The sequence below is a fragment of the Balaenoptera physalus genome, assembly GCF_965194825.1.
Source record: "Balaenoptera physalus genome assembly, chromosome: 11".
In the NCBI taxonomy this organism is placed as follows: domain Eukaryota; kingdom Metazoa; phylum Chordata; class Mammalia; order Artiodactyla; family Balaenopteridae; genus Balaenoptera; species Balaenoptera physalus.
The window spans coordinates 8351301-8377270 of record NC_138896.1 but is presented as its reverse complement, the minus strand read 5'-3'; the positions used below and the strand labels follow the sequence as shown (position 1 = coordinate 8377270).

The window sequence follows — 25970 nt, the reverse complement described above, 5'->3', positions numbered from 1 at the left end:
CCGTCGCAGCCTCCGGGGGCGGGGGACAGTGGCGGGTGACGAGTGGGTCCTCGCCCAGGGTCCGCGAACGTTGAGCGGCCGAGCGCCGCGGGCGCCAGCTGGGCCTGCAAATCGCCGCCCGGCCGGCAGGCGGCGCGCGAAGCGGCGCTGGAGAACCCGGGCGCCCGGGGGGGCGCGTGCGAAGCCGTCCTGGGCCGCCGTCTCGGCTGCCCGCCCCTCTCACGCCGCCCTGCTCGCGCCGCGGCCGGCGAAGCCCTCGCGAGGGGAGGGGGTGGGGAGCGGCGGGCGCCCGAAACGGCCCTGCGGCTCGGAGCGCCGAGCGGGAGCGGCGCGAGTCCGAGGGGGCGGGGAGGCGCGGGCGGGCGTGCGCGCGCCGGGCGTGGGTGGGGGTAAGAAGAGCGGGCGCGGCGAGAGCGCGGGGCAGAGGGACGCCGGCTACCCTGGACAGCGCATCGCCGGACGCCGGGGCCGCCGCGCCGCGGATCATGGTGAGTGGGGGCAGCGCGCCTGCCAGGCCCGCCTGCCTCTCTTTCTTTCTTTCTTTCTTTCCGCGACCGACGCGCCGGGCGGGAAGGGGCCGAGGAAGCGGCGGCGCGGGAGCTGCGGGTTCGACCGCTAGAACCCGTCGCTGTCTGCGGGCCGGGCCGGGCCGCGCGGGCCTGGGGAGAGGGCGGTGAACGTTTGGGCGGGAGGGGGAGGGGGCGCCGCGGGTCTCGGGCGCTTGGTCCGTGTCCGCGGCCCCGACCGGCCCCTCGAGGCGCCCGCTGTGTCCAGCCCCCTGTTGCATATACGCGGCCGGCTGGAGCCGGGATGCCCGCCAAACCGCCCGCTCCTTCCGCGGCGGCTGTTCTCGCGCGCCCCCCGCCGCCCCCCGCTCCCGGCGCGGGGAACGGCGTCCCCCTCGCGCGGGACCGACCCCGCCGCGGGAAATTCAGGCTTTGGGGCGCTAACGGCTGAATTTCTGCCCGCGCGGTGCCTACAGTCCCTGGGGTGTGTCTGTGCGCTGGCCCGTATCTCCCCGGGTTTGCACGGTGGGGTCGGGGGGTGGGTTTCCACGTGTGAACCGGGATGGAGGGACCGCTGCTGTGTTCTTTCCGATAGCTCGTCTCTCCCCCAGTTTGCCAGGCTCCGACTCCACCCCGAATTCATAACGCTTTCTGCTGGGCGTTAAGCTCTGTTCCTGGAGAGAGGAGGGGGTGGGGCGTCCCCGCGTGCCCGTGCGCCAGGAACTGCCCGAGAGTGTTGGCGGCAGAGCCTGGTTGTGTGACTGCAAAAAAGGAAAGTGTGTGCTAGGCTCTAAGTCCGATCAAAATGTGAAGTCTCGTTTGTCCTCAGTGGTCCCTAGTCTATCTTTGCTTCTCTCCTCCTTCCCATATGGTCTCTCCACTTCAGGGCTTGTTCATATGCGAATCTCCTTTCCCCCGCTTCAGCCGACACCAATCAACCCTAGATTTTGTCTTCTCTGCCGTTTCAGGCACACGCTATCTCCCTGATTACGGGGGAAGCCTTCTCTGGCTACTCTTCCTAAAATTCCGGTCTTTCCCATCCTACCCACCACAGTTCATATTACCCTGGTCTGCTTTGTTTTTTTTTCTTTAGCATCTATTTTTTTTTTTTTTTTTAAAGCTGGAAGCAGGACTCCTCCCTTTGGTGTCTACTCAGCACATGTGACTTTTTTTTTTTTTTTAAATTTGCCACGATCTCCACTTTAACTTTTTTTTTTTTTAATGCTATTCTTATCTGCGTACATTCTTTTTATTTATGTATGTATGGCTGTGTTGGGACTTCGTTTCTGTGCGAGGGCTTTCTCTAGTTGTGGCAAGTGGGGGCCACTCTTCATCGCGGTGCGCGGGCCTCTCACTATCGCCGCCTCTCTTGTTGCGGAGCACAGGCTCCAGACGCGCAGGCTCAGTAATTGTGGCTCACGGGCCCAGTTGCTACGCGGCATGTGGGATCTTCCCAGACCAGGGCTCGAACCCGCGTCCCCTGCATTGGCAGGCAGATTCTCAACCACTGCGCCACCAGGGAAGCCCTAGCATCTATTATTTAACACACTATCTATTTAGTCTATGGAGTTTATAGAACACGTTCCCCACCAGAATGTAAGTTTCAGTAGGGCAGAGATTTTTTGGTCATGTTGTTCACGGCTCTGTTACTAGTACCTACGACAGTGCCTGGCGCATAGCAGGTGTTCAGTAAATTAAAAGAATTAGCCCAGGGCTTCCCTGGTGGCGCAGTGGTTGAGAATCTGCCTGCCAATGCAGGGGACACGGGTTCGAGCCCTGGTCTAGGAAGATCCCACATGCCGCGGAGCAACTGGGCCCGTGAGCCACAACTACTGAGCCTGCGTGTCTGGAGCCTGTGCTCCGCAACGAGAGGCCGCGACAGTGAGAGGCCCGCGCACCGCGATGAAGAGTGGCCCCCGCTTGCCGCAACTAGAGAAAGCCCTCGCACAGAAATGAAGACCCAACACAGCCAAAAATAAATAAATAAATAAATTTAAAAAAAAAAAAATTTGCCCAGTAAAGCAGCCTGCTGATGCTAATGTTATAATGTACAAATGAGAAACAGTAGTGCCACTACAGGGTTATCTATCCAGTTAACAGTTGTAATGATGAGAATCACAGGTGAAGTTGAGTGGAGGGATGGTCTTGGAGAAGAGGGACTCAGTTTGGTGGCCCTCAGTGATAAGGGTATAGCTGACCATGCTCTCGACACCCTGGCACCTGGGTGGACAAAGCATTTTTAGGGCTAACTGGCTGTCTCCTTCAGGTCCTGCACCTTTGTTCCAAATTATTATGAATTGTAACGAGCGAGGGAACAAGTCCAAGGATATCTCCTTAACTGGATGGAAGAGTCATGGGAATTAACCTAAAAGAGCCAAAATAAAGGGCAAACAAGCTCTTATAAGCTGCTCTATACAGTCATAATACTACCTTCAGAAAAGCATTTTCAGAAACTTTGGGTCTTCAGAGGAGATTTTTTTTTTTAATGTCCAAATCCAAGTCTTCTCACTTTAAAAAAAAAAAAAAAAATGACGCAGAGAGTGTGACGTAGGGGTTATAATCCATAAATAAAGTAGTGGTTCAGTTCAGAGACCCCCCCTCAGGGTCCTGGTGCACCGTGAGCAGCCTCTCACGATGTCTCTGCTAGGCTTATTCCAAAACCTATTTTTCTTTCAAATTCCCTTTCGTTTTTCCACTTCCAGAGTGTAAATTTATGGCAGTCCTTTGTTTTAAGCCTGGGGAAGTGTGCTTTTATAATCTGAGCCAAACTGCTTAATAAAATCTACCTGGGAAAGTTTCTGAAAATGATGTAATTATAGCCATCACTGTACAAGTTCTGCCGTTCTATGATGACTGTCTTGTCCAGATAGGTAGTGAAATTAAAGGTAAAAAGGAAAGAAAAGTAAGTTTGTCTTTGAAATTAAAACCAACCAACCAAACACAAATGAAAGGCACCTCATTCTTAACCAAGTTTATACTTGTAGGAGATTTTGCTGTGTTATGACTCCAGTCAAAATATCAAGCCATTTTTCTTCTTCGAAAGCAAAGCATTATCAAGGAGTACAAAAATCCATTTTTAACGTACCCAGCTGGGTAAGCTTCCTTTTTGGTTCTTCAACAAAAGGTTGCAGTTTAATCTAGCTCCCTTCAAGACATGTTTTTTTAGTTGAGGCATAATTGATTCCTTCAAACCATTTCAATCACAGTTGGGGAGGTTCAGGTGCTTTCATAGTCTGAGAGTGTTGACAATTTGTTAACTGGATACACGATGTGATCCACTTATCTTCAGAAGGCGGGGCCCTGCTGGTCAGGGTTGCACCCAAGATCACCTCGCTTCTGCAGTCGGATGTGTACCGTCCACCTTGTCGGGTTTGGGTATTAGGAGTAGATGGTGACCGAAGGCAAGAAGTTGCCCTGGAAGCTCTTAGTTAGGCTCAACATGGCCAAAGTATGTCAACACCAGTAGTTCGTGATAATTCTGAAGTTACAAATTTGCTCACTTGTGTTTTTTCTTAATCGAATTAGGACATCGCTAGTGTTTCACTGACTCTGACAATGAACCATTATAATAAATTGCTAGTTTAAATGTAGCCATTTAAAATTTAACAATTTAATAATTGCAGAGTGTAAATTGTTCTGGGGTTGATGTGGCAATTTGGAGTTCCAAGTGTGGAGTCAACCCTGTGTTTGAATCCCAGCACCAGCATTTAACTATGACCTTGGGCAGCTTAACTTCTTTAGGCCTCAGTTTTTTCTTCTGTGAAAGGAAGCAGTATTGTTATTTCATAAGATGGTTTGAGGAACAAATAAGATACTGCACTTAATGTGGCTAGTTTAGTGCTGCGAGTGTTCAGTAAATATTAACTATTGTAATGACATGTGTTGTTCTATCTCCCATATCTGTTTGCAGTCGAGACACCTCTAAATGATGTCTGTGATTCTTATCAGAATTGTTTTCCCCATATGTGATCCTAAAACATACCTAGTATTGCTCTGTATCAGCGTTATCCAGGATAAATATAATGCAAGCCACATATGTAGTTTAAAATTTTCTAGTAGTCACATTAAAAAGGACAAAGAGACAGGTGAAGTTAATTTTAACATTTTTAACCCAATTCATGCAAATATTATTTCAACATATAATAAATGTTAAAAAAAAATTAGGTATTTTATATATTTTTTCCGTATGAAATCTTCAAAATCTGGTGTGTGTTATGCTTACGGCATGTTCAGTTCAGGCTAGCCACAGTTTCTCAACAGCCACTTGATTTGAGGTTACTGTATGAGACAAAACAGCTCTAGATGATACACATCTTCCAAACATACCTCTTATCTGCTAGACCCTTTCCACTCGTGACAACCTCACTGCCACCTTAAACCTAGCACGACTGAAAGAAAGCTACTCACCTTTCAGACTCGCCCCTGTTCCCTCTTGCTGTTAGTAGTAATTCCACCAGCTCTGGAGGCTACTGTGTCGGAAATCTGATTCTTACTCTCTTTTTTCTTTATATTGTTTATTGTCTAATATTCTCATATTTTTACTTGAAAATATCTTTCAATCTTTTCTCTCCAGCCCCTTTTCCATTATTGCCTTTTCTACAGGTTTCCTCTTTTGTGGTCTGTTTGTTTTTTTTCTTGAAGCTTGTTATTTCATCTTTATTTTCACTTAGTAGCTTATTGCTGGGGGCTCTGGTCCTCTGATGTTTGGAGGTCTCGCCCCTGCCGTGCTCTCCCTTCCTCCTGCCCGCCTCTCTCCTCCGAGTAGCCGGCCTCCACATTCTCTCCATTCTTTCATCAGCTCTTTTTCATGTTAAGTCATAAAAGCTTTCTATTTTATCGCTTATTTCCATGTTGAACACCTTTCCTTTATCAAATGTCCAAAGAAATAACACTTACTTTCACTGATAATCTGCTATTAAGATGACCCACCCAAGAAAAGAAGCTCAGGTAAAGGGAGGAGAAAAATAAACCATAGGAAGGGAAGATGAGATTATTTTTGAGCTTTATCTCCCTTTTAAGAAATATCTACGGACCTGATTGATGAGAGTACCAGCGACCTCCTAAACAGTGATGACACCCTACGTTAGTCAGTGCCTCAGAGGAAAAGGGTGCTTTCCTCTGTGCCTGGTGAGCAAAGCTACAAAACAGAAGAAAGGCACTGGACCAAGAGCAAGAAACCTGGCTTCCTGTCCTGGCTTTATTGTGGACCAGCTCTGTGCCCTTGATCAAGTCACTCTGGGGCACTGTTTACTCATCAGCAAAATGCGTTACTCTCTTTTTCACAAGATTGTTTTGTCAGTATCAAATTCTGGGGCCTTTACACTGGCTGTTCCCTCTGGCTGGGTCTTTCTCCTGAGAGCTGTGTGGCTTCTTCCCGCTGCGTTTTTAATTAGACTTACCCTAACCTCTCTACTTAAAACTGGAAACTGCCGGTTGTGTTCACACCCTCCGCTCTCTTTTTTTCATAACGCTGTGAGCTTACAGTTTCCTCGCTTACATAGTGCTCAGAACTTTCTAATAATTTACTTATTACGTTGTGTGATTTGTTGTCCTTCCCACCTCAACGCAAGCTTCACGAGGGCAGATTTCTGTTTGCGTTGCTCAGTGATGTATCTCAGGCACCGAGACTAACCCCTGACTTAGAGTAAATGCTAAATGATTGTGGATAGAGTGAAGGCCAGTTCTGCTGGTTCCCAGGGCAGTGCTCCTTTCCCTTCACGTCCCGTTTCCCACATGCCAAGGATGAATTGGGAAATGAACATTTGCTTGCAGACATATCCACAGCACAATCCCTTCAAAGAACAATCTCTCTTAATGCATTTAAAGTCATTTATCACAACTCAGTTTAGGCGTGTTTCAGTAATATAGATGTTTCACCAATGCACGTATGCCCAGGTAACCTCTTAGTAAATGATAAGTTGTGTGTATTCCTGCAACTATATTTACACTGCACAATCGTTATATTTGTGGAAGGGGCCAGGTTAGGTCATTATTTCTAAATAATGAAACGTATGGTTTTGTAAGTTCTTAGTGAAATCAAAATGTGTATGCATTTCTATTTGTAGAAATGTGTATGCATTTCTATTTGCATTTCATAATTTGTAGACTGGGCCAGGTTATATTGTTTTTACATAATGAAATCTAATTATAGCATTAAGTTCTTACTGAAATTAAAAATGAATATTTATTTAATAGTAATATAAACAAAGCTATGATTCATGAATTTACTGAATAATTATTTTTACTTTACATATGTTGCCTTTTTTGGCTTTGAGTTATCACTTCAATACAAGGACAGTAGTATTTTATATTAATAAAATTTTTTTTAATGTATTTTTACACACATTATCTCTTGAAGCCTCACAGAAGACTTGGGAGAGACAAGTCCTGTATCACTATACCAGTTCACAGGTGAGAAAATTGAGTTTCAAAGAAGATAAATGATTTTACCCAAGGTCACATACTAGAGGTAACAAAACCAAGCATAAACCTTCTGACTCCAAAAATATCACCTCTTCTGCTAATCCATATAGCCTTATCCTAGAACCAGTGCAAATGTACTCTTCTTATACAAATATGGTGAAAGAAGAGCACTTTCTCATTACTGTAGATGAGAATGGAAAAATCAGAATGATTTCCCCATGTAATTTCTTTCTCATGAATTATAAGAATAGGGATAGAGGTATATATACACACAGATACATTTAAAAGTACTAAGTATATATAAAACCTAAAGATCTGTTTCATATACATGGAAAATGGAGCATAAAGTGTTATTTTTTAAAAAAAATTTATTTGGTTGCACCGGGTCTTAGTTGCAGCACGAGAGCTCCTGAGTCGTGGCATGCAAACTCTTAGTTGCAGCATGCATGTGGGATCTAGTTCCCTGACCAGGTATGGAACCCGGGCCCCGTGCATTGGGAGTGCGGAGTCTTATTAACCCTAACCCTAACAACTGCACCACCAGGGAAGTCCCAGGAAAGTGTTATTTTAAATGGCGGTGATATGAACAACATATGTACATACCAAACTTTTTCTACTTACCAGTATAATGAGTAGGGGAACCACCCATATAGTAGACAAGTAAGTAATTTACAAAGGAAGTAAAGTTAGTCTGTTTTTGAGTCGAATGACTGCAGTATTAAGACATTGATCAGAGAGACCAGCGTTAGCTTTGCACATAAATTTTTGTTTCATAATGAGAGTTCATTATTTGGGTTTATTTCCAATACTTTAAAAATTTAAAGTATTGATTTTTCTGTAAGGCTAGGTAGAATTTGGTTTACTAGAATCTTTGAGTTTAACAGCTACTATGGCAACTTGGGAGATGCTTAAATTTTTTTTTTTTGGAAGGGTCAAAAAGTTTATTGACCATTACACTGGACAGTTGGATTAAAAATTAACTCAAGCCTTTAAAGAAGAAATCGGAAGGTATCCATAATGCAAAAATCAATTAGGCCATTTTCAGTTTCCTGAGGGATCAGACCTGATCAGCTGACTTTCTTCTTGGCCTCTGGGAGGTCTCTGCAGAGTTCTCCAAGGCACAGTGGGAAGAAAGGATGGCTATTCTTTGACCTTCTCTGCTCCCATTCCAGAGCCTTTCCTTAAATTCTTACAGGGAAGACTCATTCTCTTGGAGCCAGCAGCTTCCTTGATTTTTGGAAATGCAGATTTCATGACTGTTTTAATGTCAGTGATGAAGTTATGCCTAAGAGGAAGGGTGTTTTGGGTTGTCAGAAAAATATTCAGTTGTCAGAAATGCCCTTGGAGGCTGTTTCATGTCCCTTTTCTCCATAGGCTGGAGAGTTGTTAGTTCTTTGTATTTTTAAGGAAGGTATTACCTTTCCTTTGGCCTCTTATCTATTCAGATTCCTAAAAAGAAAAGGCACGTGTCACAAGTTGTTTTGGGATTTACTACCTGAAGTCTGTTACACACTCAAAGCACACTAGCTTCACTGTTGTGTAAGCCGTGTTTCTTCACTCAACAATAATGTGGTTATTACACTGACCCCTTAAAGGTCCTGCCGGTACTACTGAAATGCTGCCGTGTTTTCTTTCTTTTTTTTGTAAATTAGGTTTACTATACCATAAATCTTTTTCTTTTTACAATTTAAAAAGTAAGTGGAAACATCCCTGTTGTAACAGATTTCTGAAAAGAACATTAATCTTTTTTTGGGGGGGGGAATATAGAATTACAAAAGCGTGATATGAATGCAACTTTTCACAAATGCATAACTTATAAAACAGGGTGCATGATGTTTTTCTCTGTGTCGTGGGGTTTTTAGAGGAAAGGTTTCTAAGGACCAGAGTGGTGGTTGGAGGGTGGACCCGGAGAGGAGAGTTGGTTAGAATCAATTTAGGAGCTGGAAGGGGGATGGTAAAGATTACCTAGTTCAAATCTGTCCTCAACCCATGAAGGGACGGAGATGAAGAAAGGAGGGGGCACTGGGGCGGGGAATGGACGGCAGGCTCCTGCCCCTGCCCCCCGCCCTGAGGGAAGGAAGCACAGTCATGAATGTTCCCATTTTAGAAATAAGAAAACTGAGGCAGGGGCTTGTCCAAGGTCACACAGCTGAGAAGTGGCCAACTAATCTGAGTTCACACAACTGCTTGTTGGTAGAACTTCAATCATTTCCTTTTCTTGGGAAAAATGAGCTATTTCCTTTGGAATCTGGGTTCCCATTCCTCTCTCTGCCACTCATAGTAGTATATTTATAAAACATGGTAATAACATCTTGCATTTGTGAGGTGCTTATGATTTTCAAAGCACTTTGGTATCGATGATCACATTCAATCTCACAACCACTCCTCAGAGTAGAGGTGACGGGGGGATGGAAACCTCAGAAACTCCGGAACAGCAGCAGTGCCAGGAGTTACAGTTGAGCCAGGGGCCCATAACAACACATCAGACCACACCTGCGCACAGAATCTTCCAGAAGAGACTGCCTTGTCCCCAGCCCTGGCGGGAGAGTCAGGCCTTGGGCAGCCATATTTCATACCATGTGACCTCCCTCCCTGACCCCTGATTTGTCTGAGGATGGACACTGGATCCCAGGGCAACCAGCCACAGGCAGGCCTGTAGCCCATCACAGCAGGGAAAGTGCTGCCTGAGAGGGAGTGCTCATGAGTTGGGCCACAAGATCCTGAAGAACACTAACCTTGTCGGTGTTTGCTTTATATAAGATAGAGCAAGTGTCTGTAATAGTCTTACGTCCTTGGTGTAAACTTCGGAATTGATAGTTTACATTAATTCTTTTTTTGAAGGAAAGAGAAACGTTCTCTACATTGAGTACCGTGTTCTTTAAAAATCGATACCAAGGGGACATGGAAGTACATTGCCTTAGTAAGCTTTTGATGAGGTTACGCCCATCGGTTCGTTCATTCAGCCACGTGATCAACAGCAGGCAGTGTGCTCGGCACTGTCAACCTAGATAGAAAAGACAGTTTCTGCTTCAAGAAGCCAGCGGTGCAGGGGGAGAGTCTTGTGTCCTCTAGTGTGAGCACATGAACAAGTCAGTAGCGGAGGTTTCAAGTCACTCAGGCCAGTAAATGTGCTTTATGCCTGTGTAACATTTTATCCATTAAGAAGATTTAGTATAATAAGGTGACTAGTTGTGTTATTACTTTAAAAAAAAAAATCTAAACCCTGCAGCATGGGTAGCTTTTGCCTCTTTATCAGGCCAAGAAGGTGGTCAGGACCAGGAGGTGACTGGTAATTGAAGAGGCAAAATCATCAGGATTGATAAAGCTGAGATCGAGATTGAGTCTGTGACACCAGAGTACTCAGAGGACGAGGCAATTCCGTGAGAGGAGAAAACATCAAACCAGTTGTCTGAGAGCGAGGGTGGGTAGAAGGAGCATGAACTTAGGAATCAGACGTGTATTTAAATGTACCTTCCCAGACTCAGTGAAGCCACATGTACTGACTCAGAATCTGAGTGAGGGGCTTTGGAATCTGTATGCCAGGAGTCGGGTGCACACAAATTTGGAATCTAGTGCTCTAGGGGCTCAAAGGAATGAGTGACCACTTTCTAGCAAAAATGTTTAGTGTGTGATCATGAAGGAGTTGGGATCAATGCTGGATCTTGAATAGGTTGGATTTTGATATGTAGGAAAAAGGAGAAAGGTAGGATTGAGCAGAACATTCCATTTAGGGGAAATAAGTTGGTAAGGAACCAGAAAGCAATAACATATATTTGAGAAAAAGCTATGAGCAGCTTATGGACAAGGCCACGTCTGCAGAGGCTAGCACAGAATAGGTGCTCAATAAAGAGTTGAGTTTGAAGGTTAGGGACAAATGAGATTATGGGACAGATCAAGTCAAATTTTGAAGAGTCTTGAATCTGAGGCTGTGAAGTTTCTTCTAGATTTTGTAAACCAGGTTTTGAAATGGAGAGTCAAATGATGAAAGCATTATTTAGGAAGATTTAATCTGGTTTCCATAATATCTGGGGCTGGGAGAGCCTGGATAAGGAGGTTATAAAGGGGCTGAACTAATATGTTAATTCTCTTATTTTCATGTTGTCAACTTTTGAAAACTTATCGCTTTCGCCACACATTCCTGGGTTCAATTTATCTCATCTATAAAATATGTATAATAACACATGGTGAAGATTGGGTCAAATAAAATAATATATAAAGCCCCTCATGATACACAAGGTAGCTGAGAGTAGATACTCAAAACTGGTGGCTATTACCCATGGAAACTTAATCATATTATGTTTACAAACCTAACTTTTTTCTCTATGCCTGGAATAGAGATCTTTAAAACTCTAACTTGATTAATCTACATATATTTACATTAAAAGGTTTTTCATATTCCTGAGATTTTAGTTTTAACATTCAGGGCTTTTTCTGGAGAGAATGAAAAAGTGATAAGAACTTAGTTTTCTGATTTTGGGGTCCTTTTCTTTAGGCTGCGTGAGTTCTGTTAATTAATGAAAAATGAAAAGCTAAACTGTGTGCTCGTTTCAGAACAGTTTTTCTTGTTGAAAAGTTCTCACCTGTAGATGCAGTCACAAAACAGTGTATTTTGAAAACTGTTTCATGGATTTGAATCACAACTTTAGAAAATCCTAAGAGCTCCACGTAATCAGATTAAACTTTAGCTGTTTGCCCAACCGCCCACATCAAATTGCCTGTCTTGAGCTTCTTAATTGTGCTTAATCTAATGCCTTAACCCCTAAAAATGTACAAGAAAACAGATCTTCCAGGCTCTGCCTTTGCCACTGGATCGTCATTACTTCAGGTACTAAAACCCTAAATATAGCAGATTTTTGGATTTGTACGTTGTATTGGAAATAATGAGGAAAGAGAATATGTATGTATACTGCTTCTTTTCCTACTTTTTCCCTGTCAGTTTGGAAGTAGTGGAAATTGATTAGAAATTTAAGCGTTATGTGTAAAACCGAAATAGGTGGACAATATGGGGCTTACTTTTCATGGCCTAGGAGAAGACAGTGTTAGAAGAGGCAAAGATTAGGTGGGAGAAGTGGAAGACTCGTTGGACGTGTTGCGGGCAGTGAATAGACCCGCCTGGCTGTCGTGAAGCCCTGGCTGAGAGGACTGGTCCAGGCAAGGGTGGAGGAGGGCTTTGAACCAAATGGAACGAAGTCCCCGGGTTTCTGGTCAAAGTCCATGATGCCCTCCAGCGTCAAACCCTTTCCTCCCTGGTAGAGTTATTTTGTCTTGTATGGCTTGATTCCCTATCAGTTCATTTTCTGCCCAAAATAGGATAATTACACCTTCAATTTGTGAGCAACTTTAGAAGAACTTTCCACAATGTCCCTCATGGTAATGATTATAATACCATATGTTTGCATAACGCTTTTCAATTTATAGAACACTTTCACAGCATCTCAGTTATATGTTTTTTAGTTAATTACTTAGTTCATTATCTATCTCCCCTACTGCAGTATAAGGTCTGTAAGGGCAAGAACTTCGTATGTCTTGCTTACCACTGCAATTTCCACACTAGAATGGTGCCAGCGTGTAATAGACACCCAAAGAATACTTGTTGGATAAATGGACAGATGTGTAAATTACGAAGAAACGGAGACTCAGATTGTTCCGAGTCCTGTAGCTAGTAAATGGTGGATTGGGGATTCAAACCCACTTTATACCTGTGTCTCATATCTTCTACCCCACTGCTTGTTTCATTCTAGTAATTGACTTTCCTGATACCCATGTTAATTTCGGCAAGACTGAGAAAACACGAACCATAAAAAGTGACAGGTTTGACCATATCAAAATGTTAAATTTTGAGATGACAGAAGACACCATAGGCAGAGATTAAAAAAACAAGCAACAGACTAGAAGATATTTGCCATCTATATAACAATATAGATTGTTATACATACAAATGACTTTTATAAGTCAATAAACAGACAAGCAACCCATTAGAAACATGGATGAGGGTTATTAAACGGCAGCTCACTGCAGAGGAAACCACAGTCAATAAACATTGAGAGACATGCACAACTGCAGTAGTAATAAAGAAATGCAAATTAAAACCATGCTACATCCATGAACTTGGCAAAAACTTAAAATGCTGACAGTAGCAAGTCCTATAACTTTTCTTAGAGCGATATGGTAGTTTTTACTAAAATTATAAATGTTAATAAACAACACAGCAATTCCACAACCAGATTTATTCCCAGAGAAATTCTCTGTTATTAACACAAGGAGATTTGTATAAAGCATCATTGTTTGTAAAAGCAGAAAACTGGAAACAACCTAAAATATCCATTAGTAAAGAAATGGATAAATAACACTAGAATATTCATATGATGGGAGACTATTACAGCAGTTACAGTGAATGAACTAGATCTTCATGTATCAACATGAATAGATCAAGCTACCGAAATCAAGTATGATATAATTTATATACATCCTTAAAGTCGTATTGTTACATTTTTGTTTGAATATTTGTATATAAATGTATGAAAACATTGACAAGAAGGCTTGACCTCAAATTTATTGCAGTATTTATATCTGAGGAAGGAACAGGGACACAGGATTAGAGAGGTACACAAGGGAAGGACAGCTTTAGCAATTATATTTTAGTTCTCAGTTCCCAGCACCTGCTAGGTATATTCAGTAAATATTTATCAAATTAATTAATTTTAAAAGCTTTGAAACAAATGATACAGTTTTAACATGTGATATATTTATTTTACTATTCTTTACATTTTTATGCTTTTATATTTTTTCCTAAGTTAAAAGTGGATTTGGATTTGGGATCTGTGTTAGAGATCTGGTATGAATCGCACATGTGGGACAGATTAGCCACAAGGCAGGAGGATGGTCTGTTGTTTTCTTAGACCCTAGTCCGTCCTTCTTGGCTGACTGAACCAACTCTGAAAGACCATTCAAGGTCAGGCTCGGCAACCATGCACTTTTAGAGAACTAAAGGACAAATTGTAGAAGGGCATGTTTGTCATTCTCAATGTTAATTAAAGGAATAAGTATATCTTCCCATGTGCGAAAGAGAGGAATAGCCAAATACAGACAACAATAGCAACTGATCACATTTATTGAGTTCTTGATAGTAAGAGTTCCAGGTACTGTTACAGGAACCTTTCCTGTATTTCCTCATCCTCACAGCAAACCTGGGAGTTGGTACTGTCACTTCCTTTTTGCAGATAGGGAAACTGAGACAGGCTGGGGAAAGAAGCGTAAAGAGAGCATTTTTACTCAAATTATACACTGTACTTGTGTGTCCTAATAGGAAGGCAGTTGTGGAGGGCTTTGAACCACCGACATAGTATCCTTTCACTTTCCCTTCTCTAACAGCTGACTTACCCAGTGTTGTCTTTGAGAATATTTATCTTGAATATCCCTCGGGTCCTTTTCCAGTGTTAAAACTCAAACTGGAGTTTTGTTACTCTTCTTTTTACACTACTGCATTTCCTCTTCTAATTTTTAAAAAAGATATTAAAAATTTTTTTTAAAGATATCACTTTTGAGACAAGCCCTAATTAAAGAAGGTACATTTCTCCCTATGTGATGTCACTCCCTCTAGATTATCCAAGGGTGATGGCAGTAGGAGTTAGAAGGATGTGACAGTGTGTAGCTCAATCGAGATCTGAAAGTGCAGGACAATGAATGAACGTCTATTAAGCATCTATATAGTGTACAGGCCCATCACAGATGCTTTTACAAATATGAAATCATCTGAGCTTCACTGTGAAGTTAGAATGACTTTTCTCATTTTATAAATAACGAAGATGATACTCAGACAATATTTTGCCCAAGGTTATGCAGCTTACTTAGTGTCAGAACCAAGACTAGAACCCTTGTAAGACTCCCCTTCTTTGCAAGGAACCACCCGGACTGCCATGCTACCTCTTGTAACCCTAACTCCACGCACACCAGACCCAGGATTGGCTACAAATAATCACCACGTGAGTGAGTGGCAAGAAGACACAGCATTCCTCTAAACAGTGGTGGGTCATCGCTCACTAGCTCTAGTTAGGCAAGTTGCTGTACTTCTCTAAGCCTCACTTTCCTGATCTGTCAAGGGAGGTGAAAAAACCTATTTTATAGACTAGCTGAGAGAATTAAGATAATAGTATGTAATATGCCCAATAAATACAATGGCTGATACCTAATAAACACATTCTATTTTCATTTATTATTGCTATTATTATCACTTGTAATTTCTATAATGAAGAAATAAGTGACATTGGGGGTAATTCTGAAATTAGGAATTCCTTGACATATTGTTTTAAAATGAAAAAAAAAACATTAAAAGCATGCTTGATGACAGCTGTAGGTAACTAATGAAGGAGAGTGTAATGCTTTTCTTTTTTTAAATTTTATTTATTTATTTATTTTTGGCTGTGTTGGGTCTTCGTTTCTGTGTGAGGGCTTTCTCTAGTTGCGGCAAGCGGGGGCCATTCTTCATCGCGGTGCACGGGCCTCTCACTATCGCGGCCTCTCTTGTTGCGGAGCACAGGCTCCAGACGCACAGGCTCAGTAGTTATGGCTCACGGGCTCTAGAGCACAGGCTCAGTAGTTGTGGCTCACGGTCCTAGTTGCTCCGCGGCATGTGGTTATCTTCCCAGATCAGGGCTCGAACCCGTGTCCCCTGCATTGGCAGGCAGATTCTCAACCACTGCACCACCAGGGAAGCCCCTGTAATGCTTTTCTTTATGAACCAATCAGTAAGTAAAAAAGAAAGGAAAAGAGAGCCTACAACCAGTATTACAACTTGCAGGCATTCTCTGCTGGTGGAAATAGTTACTCTGGACTGACGCCATCCAGTCACAGGTCAGCCTGTTTGCCCCTACCTGCTTCTAGCCAAGAATAAAATCTCTTTATAAAAAGTGGCCAAACTGAAGAGTCAGATAAGCTACTGCTTGATTTAACTTTATATTTATCAAGGCAGCCACAACCAGGGAGGCATACAGTGTTCTAGGACAAGGACCTCTTTTAATCTATTACGGAGTTAAAATGCCACATCCAAATTTAAAGCAGAACCAAATCCCCAAAGAGAAAAAGGCATGCTATCAACAAAGCAACTTACACATTGCCATAAAGAAGCTCTATAAGCCATCATTTGGTTGATAGAAGAGACGAGAAATCTATGTGTCTGTAGATTCCCTGCAACGGAAGTCCAAATTAGGCCCATTTGGAGGAATGGTATTGGAGACACTTCTAAACTAGGCACAGGCAGAAGGAATCGGTTATATCAATGGAAATATGACTTTCACAGTAAGAGAGGTAATAAGTTCTACCACATTCTGACATTGTTCACATCTGAAGGCTCTGTTTTAAAGAATGTGTATATTGACTAACTGGAATAAACGCAGAAGAGAATGCTGAAGAAGGTGAGGGTCTAGAGTGCATGTCACATATGTGGACATGTGTGTAATGGTATATTCAGTTAACACTTGTGGAAGGAGGAAGGAAGGGAAGCAGGAAAGGTCAGATGACAAAGTCGGGGTGGGAGACGAGAGTGGGAGAAGGTGAATTTACTGAGGCTGTTTAGGAAAAGTGAAGGCTTGGTGTGAAATGTCAAATATCTAAAGGGCTCTCGGGACTTCCCTGGTGGCAGAGTGGTTAAGAATCCGCCTGCCAGTGCAGGGGACACCGGTTCCATCCCTGGTCCGGGAAGATCCCACATGCTGCAGAGCAACTAAGCCCATGCGCCACAACTACTGAGCCTGCGTGCCTCGAGCCCCTGCTCCACAACAAGAGAAGCCACCGCAATGAAAAGCCCCAGCTCGCCCCAAGTAGAGAAAGCCCACGTGCAGCAATGAAGACCCAACGAAGCCAAAAATAAATAAATAAAATAAACTTATTTTTAAAAATGTTAATTTCTATAAAAGGCTCTCATGTGAAAGAAAAATGGTACTACTTGTATGTGATTTTAGAGGAAAGAACTAGGATTGATGGGTAACCTTTGAATGGAGAAAGATTTTTAGCCCCAAATAAGGAATGGTTTCCTAAAAATGAGAAACATTTAAAAAATAGACTGTGCTACCTTGCAAATAGTGAGAAGTCTTTCTCTAGAGTTTTTCCAGTAAGGTGTGTGGATTTCTATCAGAATTATTATGGAAAGCAATTATTTCCAGCTTTGGGTGGGAAGTTGAATTAGATGTCTATGATTCTCTGATATTATGAGAGCCAATAAACTGCTCCTTGATTCATCTGAGGTTTAAAAAATCATTCTCTATGTTTCCTTTCTTTGTTTCTGTTCATAACAAAGTCTGGACCATGCAGAGCTAATTCTTAGGCCTTTATAGTGCTGTGTGGTAGGAAAGGAATCCTTATAAAGAAACGTGTTAATCTTTACTATAATACGTTTTTAAAGTTATTTTTCATAAAACATAGAAGGGTAAACTTAAGAAATGGAGAAGTAGCTCTTTTCACTCTCAGACATGGGCACACTGCAGAAGGATGTTATTATCAAGTCAGGTGCACCCGACACCCTATTAGTGGAGAAGCATGCAGATTATATAGCATCCTATGGCTCAAAGAAAGATGATTACGAATACTGTATGTCTGAATATTTGAGAATGAGTGGCATCTATTGGGGTCTGACTGTAATGGATCTCATGGGACAGCTACATCGCATGAATAGAGAAGAAATTCTGACATTTATTAAGTCTTGTCAACACGAGTGTGGTGGAGTAAGTGCTAGTATTGGACATGATCCTCATCTTTTGTACGCTCTTAGTGCTGTCCAGATTCTTACTATGATAGTATTAATGTTATTGATGTAAATAAAGTTGTGGAATATGTTCAGAGTCTACAGAAAGAAGATGGTTCTTTTGCTGGAGATATTTGGGGAGAAATCGATACAAGATTCTCTTTGTGCGGTGGCAACTTTGGCTCTGTTGGGGAAGCTGGATGCTATTAATGTGGAAAAGGCAATCGAATTCGTTTTATCACGTATGAACTTTGATGGTGGATTTGGTTGCAGGCCAGGTTCTGAATCCCATGCTGGGCAGATCTATTGTTGCACAGGATTCCTGGCTATTACCAGTCAGTTGCATCGAGTAAATTCTGATTTACTTGGTTGGTGGCTTTGTGAACGACAGCTTCCATCAGGTGGACTCAATGGAAGGCCAGAGAAGTTACCAGATGTATGCTATTTTTGGTGGGTGTTGGCTTCCCGAAAGATAATTGGAAGGCTTCATTGGATTGACAGAGAGAAACTGCGCAGTTTCATTTTAGCATGTCAAGATGAAGAAACGGGAGGATTTGCGGACAGGCCAGGAGATATGGTAGATCCTTTTCATACTCTATTTGGAATTGCTGGATTTTCACTTTTGGGAGAAGAACAGATTAAACCTGTTAGCCCTGTTTTTTGCATGCCTGAAGAAATACTTCGGAGAGTGAATGTTCAGCCTGAACTAGTGAGCTAGATTAGATCCCTTGATGCAGAAGTTGCCTAGTGTAGTTTTACTGTTTTTAACATTTCAGTATTTGAAGTGTATAACAAACTTAATGGCTGCCTTGTTAATATTTTGTACATGAATTGTGTTGATTTTAATAAATTATATAATTATACATATTGTAAATTAGAGACCTTTATTGTATCTTCAGCTTTCCGTTTTCTTCTGGAATGCTGTTATTCTGAGCATAATATTTTGTTTATGCTTCAATGTATTTATCTTGTTTGTCTCCATAACAGCAAACTGAGTTGAACTCTATTTAGCTGATGAAGTCTTGTGTTCTGATTTTCCCATGTACTCCCGTGATATGTTATATATAACTATAGTTAATATAAATTGGTCTTTGTCAATGAGAATGTTAACTGATAAAGAATTGATGAACCCCATAGGAATTAAAAGATGAAAAAAGAAAAGAAAAAGAAATGGAGAAGTACTTACATCAAAACTTTTCAAATATTTTCAAATATTATTTAACCTGAAGATATTGCATCTCTGTATAAGGAAAGATGGTTCTCTGTAGAGTCGGATAGTTACTCTGTTAGATATAATAATACTAATATTCCATATAGTTAAAGTTCATATGAAGAAATCAGGCTACAGTTTATAAACTGGCAGTAAATCCTGTTATTTCTGGGTTGAGTGTAGCCAAAGACAAAATTTCGTATCATTAATCCAGTGATCACATTGGACTTAACTGCAAAGGTATACTTACTTTACTGATTCTAAAATGTAATTGGACATTTTAGGCTTGTCCATGTCCCATGACTCCTTGTCGTATAAAATCTTTGTTTCTAGGTGAATGATACTCAACAGCAGCTAATTCAGTCATCATAAGAAGGGATTTTTGTCCCTGTATTATGTAAATGAGGTTCAAGGCCACAGTACTTGTTGGTGCCAGAGTCAAAGCAAGAACCTGGGTGTCTTAATTCGTATTCCAGTGGTTTCTGCCTCATTATGACAATTACTGACTTTATAGTGAAACAGTCTTTACTATGTGAGTAAATGTATGGGCATCTCCTTTAAGAGATTCGATGGATTTGGAAAAGCCCATTTTTGTTAAATAGGACCTTTAATTAATTCATATATAACATTGAGCTCATCCTACATTCTGGCATCCTGCTAAGTGCATGCAAGTTACCCATATGGGTTTAACATGAATATGTTTTATTCTAAAAGATTTTATCCTAAGCTAAAATAACCGTTGCTGTCATGGAGTTAAATAGCTTTCTCTGTGAACATATTTAGGTGACTCCTCTGTTAGGAAGTTCTAGAGATTGAAGGAATAGCAAACTAGCGTGAACAATTAGGTGAAAACCAGGCTACTCCTCACTTGAGTCCTTCAGAGGGAAGAGAGAAAGTGGCGAATGAGTGTGTGTGTGTGTTGTAAGGTTTTCCCTTCGATTGTTACCATCTTCTACTTCATGATAGTGTCTTGGTGGACTTGGGTTCTATAGCGATGAGACAGTGGACATGAAGAAAATAAACGGCTTCCATTTCCCCGCAGTTTCTAGTTTGTCTGGTGAAACCAAGGAGGCTCGCTATTTAAGAATCAGCTTCTTGGACTTCCCTGGTGGTCCAGTGGGTACAACTCCACGCTCCCAGTGCAGGGGGCTGGGGTTTGATCCCTGGTCAGGGGACTAGATCCCACATGCATGCCACAACTAAGAGCCGGCACAGCCAAAATAAATAAATAAATAAATAAATAAAAATAAATATTTTTTAAAAAATCAGCTTCTTGGTGGCTGTCCCGGAGATCTGTAATATAACACTTAACCCAAGTCCAGGATTAATGCAGAAGAGTTGGCTGGTCCCTCCAGTCACAGCTGAGAAGGATCACAAAAGATTTCCTACCACGTGCTGCCCAGCTGAAACTTGGCAGCCCAGCCGAGCCGGCATTATCCGACCTTTTTGCCCTGCCTGCTTGCTACTGGCTACATTTTCAGTCCTTGGGCTTTTTAAAAGTACGCAAGTTAGTTGGCCAGACTTTCTTTTTTAAAAAAACAAACAAAACTCATAGTCTAACATCTCCTTCTTTAACTTTTCTAATTTATCTAAATCCAACACACATTTTCACACGATCAGACCTAACGGTCTCTAGAGACTGACTTGGGCCACAACTTGAGAAACAACTAGAACTACTTATCAAGTGAGATCACTAGTGAAGTGCAAGTGCTCACATAATCTTCCTGAAAACAGCGTTGCATCAAATACCATCCTAAATAAAACTCCGGAATGTTTCTAACTCACCCCTTCCACTGCCCAGAGGTACTACCCATTAGTGTTACTGAATTTATCTTTTCTCTTTTAGAGACTGGGAGGGAAAAACACTGTAAACCTTCTATAGCTGCATTAGCTGTAGTAGTTAACATTCTCTATAATGATACAAGCCTAAAAAGCTGTATTTAAAAAGAAAAATCAAATAACCTTTGAGTGCTGAAAGGCAAAAACTAGGTGAAGACCTCTGCCAAGAAAATATTTTTAAAATCATAAGATCATGAAGATAACAATTAGTGTGCTTTGTGTGTGTTTCTTTATTTTGTAGAAGTCAACTAGTTTCTAATAGACAAAGGAATAGATTGACGCACACACTTTTAAAAGAAAATTTGGTAACATTCTCATTATTCATATTAAAATGGTTGTGCTTCTTTGACTCATTTTCATTTTTATGATACATTTATAATTGTGTCAAATAGGCATTTATTCACTTTAAAACATTTCTTCTACCCTATTAAAAGTTACACTGCAGATAAGCACTCAAAAGACCTTGCTTGCATGAAGTTAAACTAAAAAATTGTTGAATGAAAATGAGTGAAGTAACCCAACTTACCAAACAAACTATTCAGTGTTAATATGAAAGGCTGCAAATTTCACTTTCACTGATTTCAGTCCCGTCTGTGCAGTTCATTCCCAAATTACCCACTGGACCGACACACTTCAGACAGTGGCACCATATATGAAGCTAAAAATATATTAATTTAGTTATATAATAAATAATATGTTTTATGTTTATCTCCAGTAGCTTCAAAATTCTTATATAGGCAAAGAATGGGATGGCTGTCTGGTTGGGAGTGGAGATGGAGGGTGGGGACCTCGGGGGAGGGCTTGAAGTATCTGTTATTTAGAAAATTGAGAAAACACGCTACATAATGCTCTCTATTTTCTGTCGAATAGAAATGATTCATCAGTAAGATTAAGGATAGTAATATTTCATAAAAGTGCTCATCTAGCAGGATTCAAAACAGTAGCTCAGGAAGAACCAAGTGAGAAGATGTGTGATGCAATGCTAATTTTCAAAAAATGGGGGGTCAGAGACTTAGATTTGCATAATTTTCTTTATTTTGACATAGTATCTTGGCAAAAGCAAAGGGCTTTGCCACGCATGGTGTATAATTGTAACAAATCATTTTGTCTTCTGCCTTATATCATCTGTCAAATAGATAATAGTTGTCACTGCTCTCTTTTTTCCACACCCCCCACCCCATAGAGTTGTCTGTCTTTATCATCAGCCCAGTGTTTTGGGAGACCGTGTTGGGCTGATGACTGAATGTTGATTGATTGATTAATTGAGGTGAGACCCCAGAAGGTGCTCAAAATAACATGAGATATCTAAAATTATTTGTAAAACTCTAACCATCATAGCTGTCAGGTGGTCATAAAGAAGGCCTTTTTTTTTTTTTCACACGGAGCTCAGGCTGCATTTTGCCTTTTCTATGACTTGTTTTCCTCTTAGAGCCTGTTAATGGTGCTCGGTTTGATTGGACATCTGGATTAAAATGTTAAGGAAAAGGTATGATTTTCCTTTACCTCTTAGAAAAGGCTTTATACCGTGAAGTGTGGAGCAACTAACTGTCACGATAATATACTTCAAACAAAAAAGGATGTGATAAGGATTTCATTCAGCAGGGAAAGAGTCTGGATGGCTCAGTAACTCCCAGTATTGGCTGGTTCCATAGCTTGAAAGAAGGAAAAATATAATACAGTCTATCCATGTGACTCAGATTGTCTCTTAGTATTAACAGTAAAAGAACACATCTTTTGACATTACCATGAATATCCTGAAATACTGTAGATATTTTTAGAACATATAGAAATAGATTAGAATATAGATATATAAATAGGTAGAATAGATAGGTATGATTACTGCTTAAAAATTAGAAATAAAATCCGGCCCATGTCTTTTCCAAGAAAACCATTAAAAGCTTTCCTTTGTTTTCACATTCGAAAGGATGGCACTTGTACATGCAGAACAGCCAACCTGCTTCCCCTCTGGTCAGTACTTGATAACCAGAGCACATACAAACAAAATCTCCTTTCACTGCTGCTGTTAATTGTGAAAGAGCTTTATTCTTCCCCATGTCCCCAAATTCAGAAGCTGGTACAGTTCCAAGGTGTCCTGAATACAACTATCTGGCCTTGGGTTAAATCTCCAAGGAGTTTGGTATTCACTCACAACTTCACGGGGAAATAGAAGTTGTAATAATCACTACAAATATCTTGCGAAGCAACCGTAGCAGCTTTTTTGGCTCCTCGCATACCCAGTGTTGAACCACCGAATGACTTTATTTTCTAATTGTGAAATTGCCTCTTTTTTTTCTGTATAGCAGATTTCATTTTATTCACTTGGAATTAAGGCAAGTTATTTAGTATCTTTTAATGAGACCAGAATATTATAAAAGAAATAACGTGTTTGGATTTTATGTCCATATTCTTGGAGAGAAGGCCATAACTTGCAAAATGACTGGCAGCAGGGTAACTAATATAATTATATTCATTATTAAAAATTTGTATTTGTTTAGTCAAATTTCAGTTTCCTTAAACTTGGTGAATTTCTGTGTAACCAACAAATTAATTCACAAATTAAGCTTCGTGAATTTATTTTTAAAGTGTTTAAAATCTATTTTCGTGACTTAACAAATCCGACATACTTATGTCATATCTTTGTTAACCAGGGACTGTTCTGCGCTCGCGAGATACATCTCTGAGCAGTAGCTCACAGTACTTTGTGTATACACACTTATGTCTCACCAGTTCTTTCCCCAACTCCTCACAGGTCCCTGCACTTCGTCTGCCCTTGCCATACGCCCATAACCAAGCGTTGTTTTCTGTCTCTTCTTTTCTGTTCCTTTGGGAGAGGTCACACAGCGTTCCTCTCTTGCAACCCCAATACTGTATGTAGATTTAAGTACGTCCCGTACCTTTTTCATCACTGCGTTCTCTCTGCCTGGGTCCCACAGGGAACTGAGCCATGAAGAACCCCAAGTAACAGACTCTTTACTCAACATTACTCCTCATGTCCAGAGCTTTGTTATTGAGATGCCTTGTGTGTATCTGACCACTCCCCGATGCACCTCATAGGGTGAGTGCCCTCCCGCGATGTGTTGCCCAGGCTCTTGTGCAAAGAGGACTGACTGCCCCACCAGTCTGCAGAGAATTCTGAGCCAAGAGGTGAGCCGGCAGCACCGCCTTACAGTGTATCAACGTAGCAGGTGACTAAACGCGTACACGCCCTAGAGAGACTAGAAGACTATTTAAAATGCATTACAGGCAGACCTCGATTTATTGTACTTCACAGATCCTGCATTTTTACTTATGGAGGGTTTGTAGCAACGCTGCATCGAGCAAGTCTATCTGCACCATTTTTTCCAACAGTATTTGCTCATTTCGTGTCTCTGTGTCACATTTTGGCAATTCTCACAATATTTCAGACTTTTTCATTATTTATTATGGTGATGTGTGATCAGTGATCTTTGATATTACTACTATGACTTGCTGAAGGCTCAGATGATGGTTAGCATTTTTTACCATAAAATATTTTATAATTAAGGAATATACATTATTTAGACATGCTGTTGCATACTTAATATACTACAGTACAGCATAACAACTTTTATGTGCACTGGGAAACCAAAAAATTCACATGACTTGCTTTGTTGTGATACTCACTTTATTGTGGTGGCCTGGAGCTGAGCCCACAATGTCTCCAAGGTATGCCTGCATTGAAATTAGTAATTTTTAAACATTGGTATTTATCTCTTAAAGATCTAGAACGAAGAAGATATTTAAGAGTCCTTCTAGGTGGTTTTCACTGAGTCATGGGTCTCTACAATTTTGGAGTTACTGCTGTCTCAGTATCCCTCTGCTTTAAAATACAGGGATACTTTGTCAAAGCTCTTTCAGTGTCTCTGTTCTCTCTTCCTAATCCCCAACACTTTTTTTTTTTATTAATTAATTTATTTTTTGGCTGCGTTGGGTCTTCCTTGCTGCACGTGGGCTTTCTGTCTAGTTGCAGTGAGCAGGGGCTACTCTTCATTGTGGCGTGCGGGCATCTCATTGCGGTGGCTTCTCTTGTTGCAGAGCACAGGCTCTAGGCACGCAGGCTTCAGTAGTTGTGGCACGCGGGCTCTAGAGCACAGGCTCAGTAGTTGCGGCACACAGGCTTAGTTGTTCTACGTCATGTGGGATCTTCCCGGACCAGGGATCGAACCCGTGTCCCCTGCAGGGGCAGGCAGATTCTTAACCACTGCACCACCAGGGAAGTCCAGTCCCCAACACTCTTTACTTGCCATGTATATATTCACACATAATAATCCTGATAACTCTCTAAACCTGTCAAAGAAGAATGTTGTCAAAGGAAAAAGAGGTCAAAAGTGGACCCCTGAAGTTTGCAAGCCCATTTCTGGTGTGATACTGGCAAACTCGTTCATTCATATATATATATATATATGATAAATGATATATATAAGATAAATACATTCCACAAATGCTTATTGAGTGCCTACTGTATGCCAGACACAGAGGATCTTGACCAGTTTGGGAGAAGGTGAGTGGTCAGGAAAAACCAAAAGACAGTTGGGCATCATCCAGGCAAAAGGAAGAACACCTGCAGGGTGGTGGGGACGGGGAAGGATGGATGGAGAGATACGCACTGGGGGGACTTCAGATAATTACATATGCCTGGAGCAGAGAGTGCACATAGGCATCTGGAAGGAGAGGAGGCTTAGAAAGGTGAATTTTGGCCAAGTTGGCTAAGGAACTTAACAGTTATTTGATTTTTTAAAAAATTCCTCAGATTTTGCCACTATGGAGAACAGTATGGAGGTTCCTTAAAAAACTAAAAATAGAATTACCATATGACCCAGCAATCCCACTACTGGGCATGTACCCAGAGAAAACCATAATTCAAAAAGACACATGCACCCCAGTGTTCATTGCAGCACTATTTACAATAGTCAGGTCATGGAAGCAACATAAATGCCCATTGACAGACAAATGGATAAAGAAGATGTGGTACATATATACAATGGAATATTACTCAGCCATAAAAAGGAACGAAATTGGGTCGTTTGTTGAGATGTGGATGGATCCTAGAGACTGTCATACAGAATGAAGTAAGTCAGAAAGAGAAAAACAAATATCGTATATTAACGCATATATGTGGAACCTAGAAAAATGGTACAGATGAACTGGTTTGCAGGGCAGAAATCGAGACACAGATGTAGGGAAGAAACGTATGGACACCAAGGGGGGAAAGCGGCGGGGGGGCGGGGGTGGGATGATC

General features: G+C 41.4%; 1 protein-coding gene and 1 pseudogene across 3 annotated transcripts in view; both read left to right on the top strand.

Moving 5' to 3' along the window:
• Positions 1 to 392: 392 nt before the first annotated feature.
• Positions 393 to 25970, top strand: part of ELOVL2 (ELOVL fatty acid elongase 2) — a 63168-nt gene continuing 37590 nt past the window's right edge. The window contains exon 1 of one of the 2 annotated variants that reach the window (XM_082413408.1): positions 393 to 488. In XM_082413408.1, coding sequence (XP_082269534.1) covers positions 486 to 488 — 3 coding nt within the window. In that variant the 5' untranslated portion in view covers positions 393 to 485. The remainder of the gene's footprint in view (positions 489 to 25970) is intronic. The other variant, XM_082413409.1, reaches the window with a different exon arrangement.
• Positions 16925 to 19776, top strand: LOC309637958 (geranylgeranyl transferase type-2 subunit beta pseudogene; annotated as a pseudogene). Its single transcript has one exon. The product of its transcript is annotated as a geranylgeranyl transferase type-2 subunit beta pseudogene (transcript).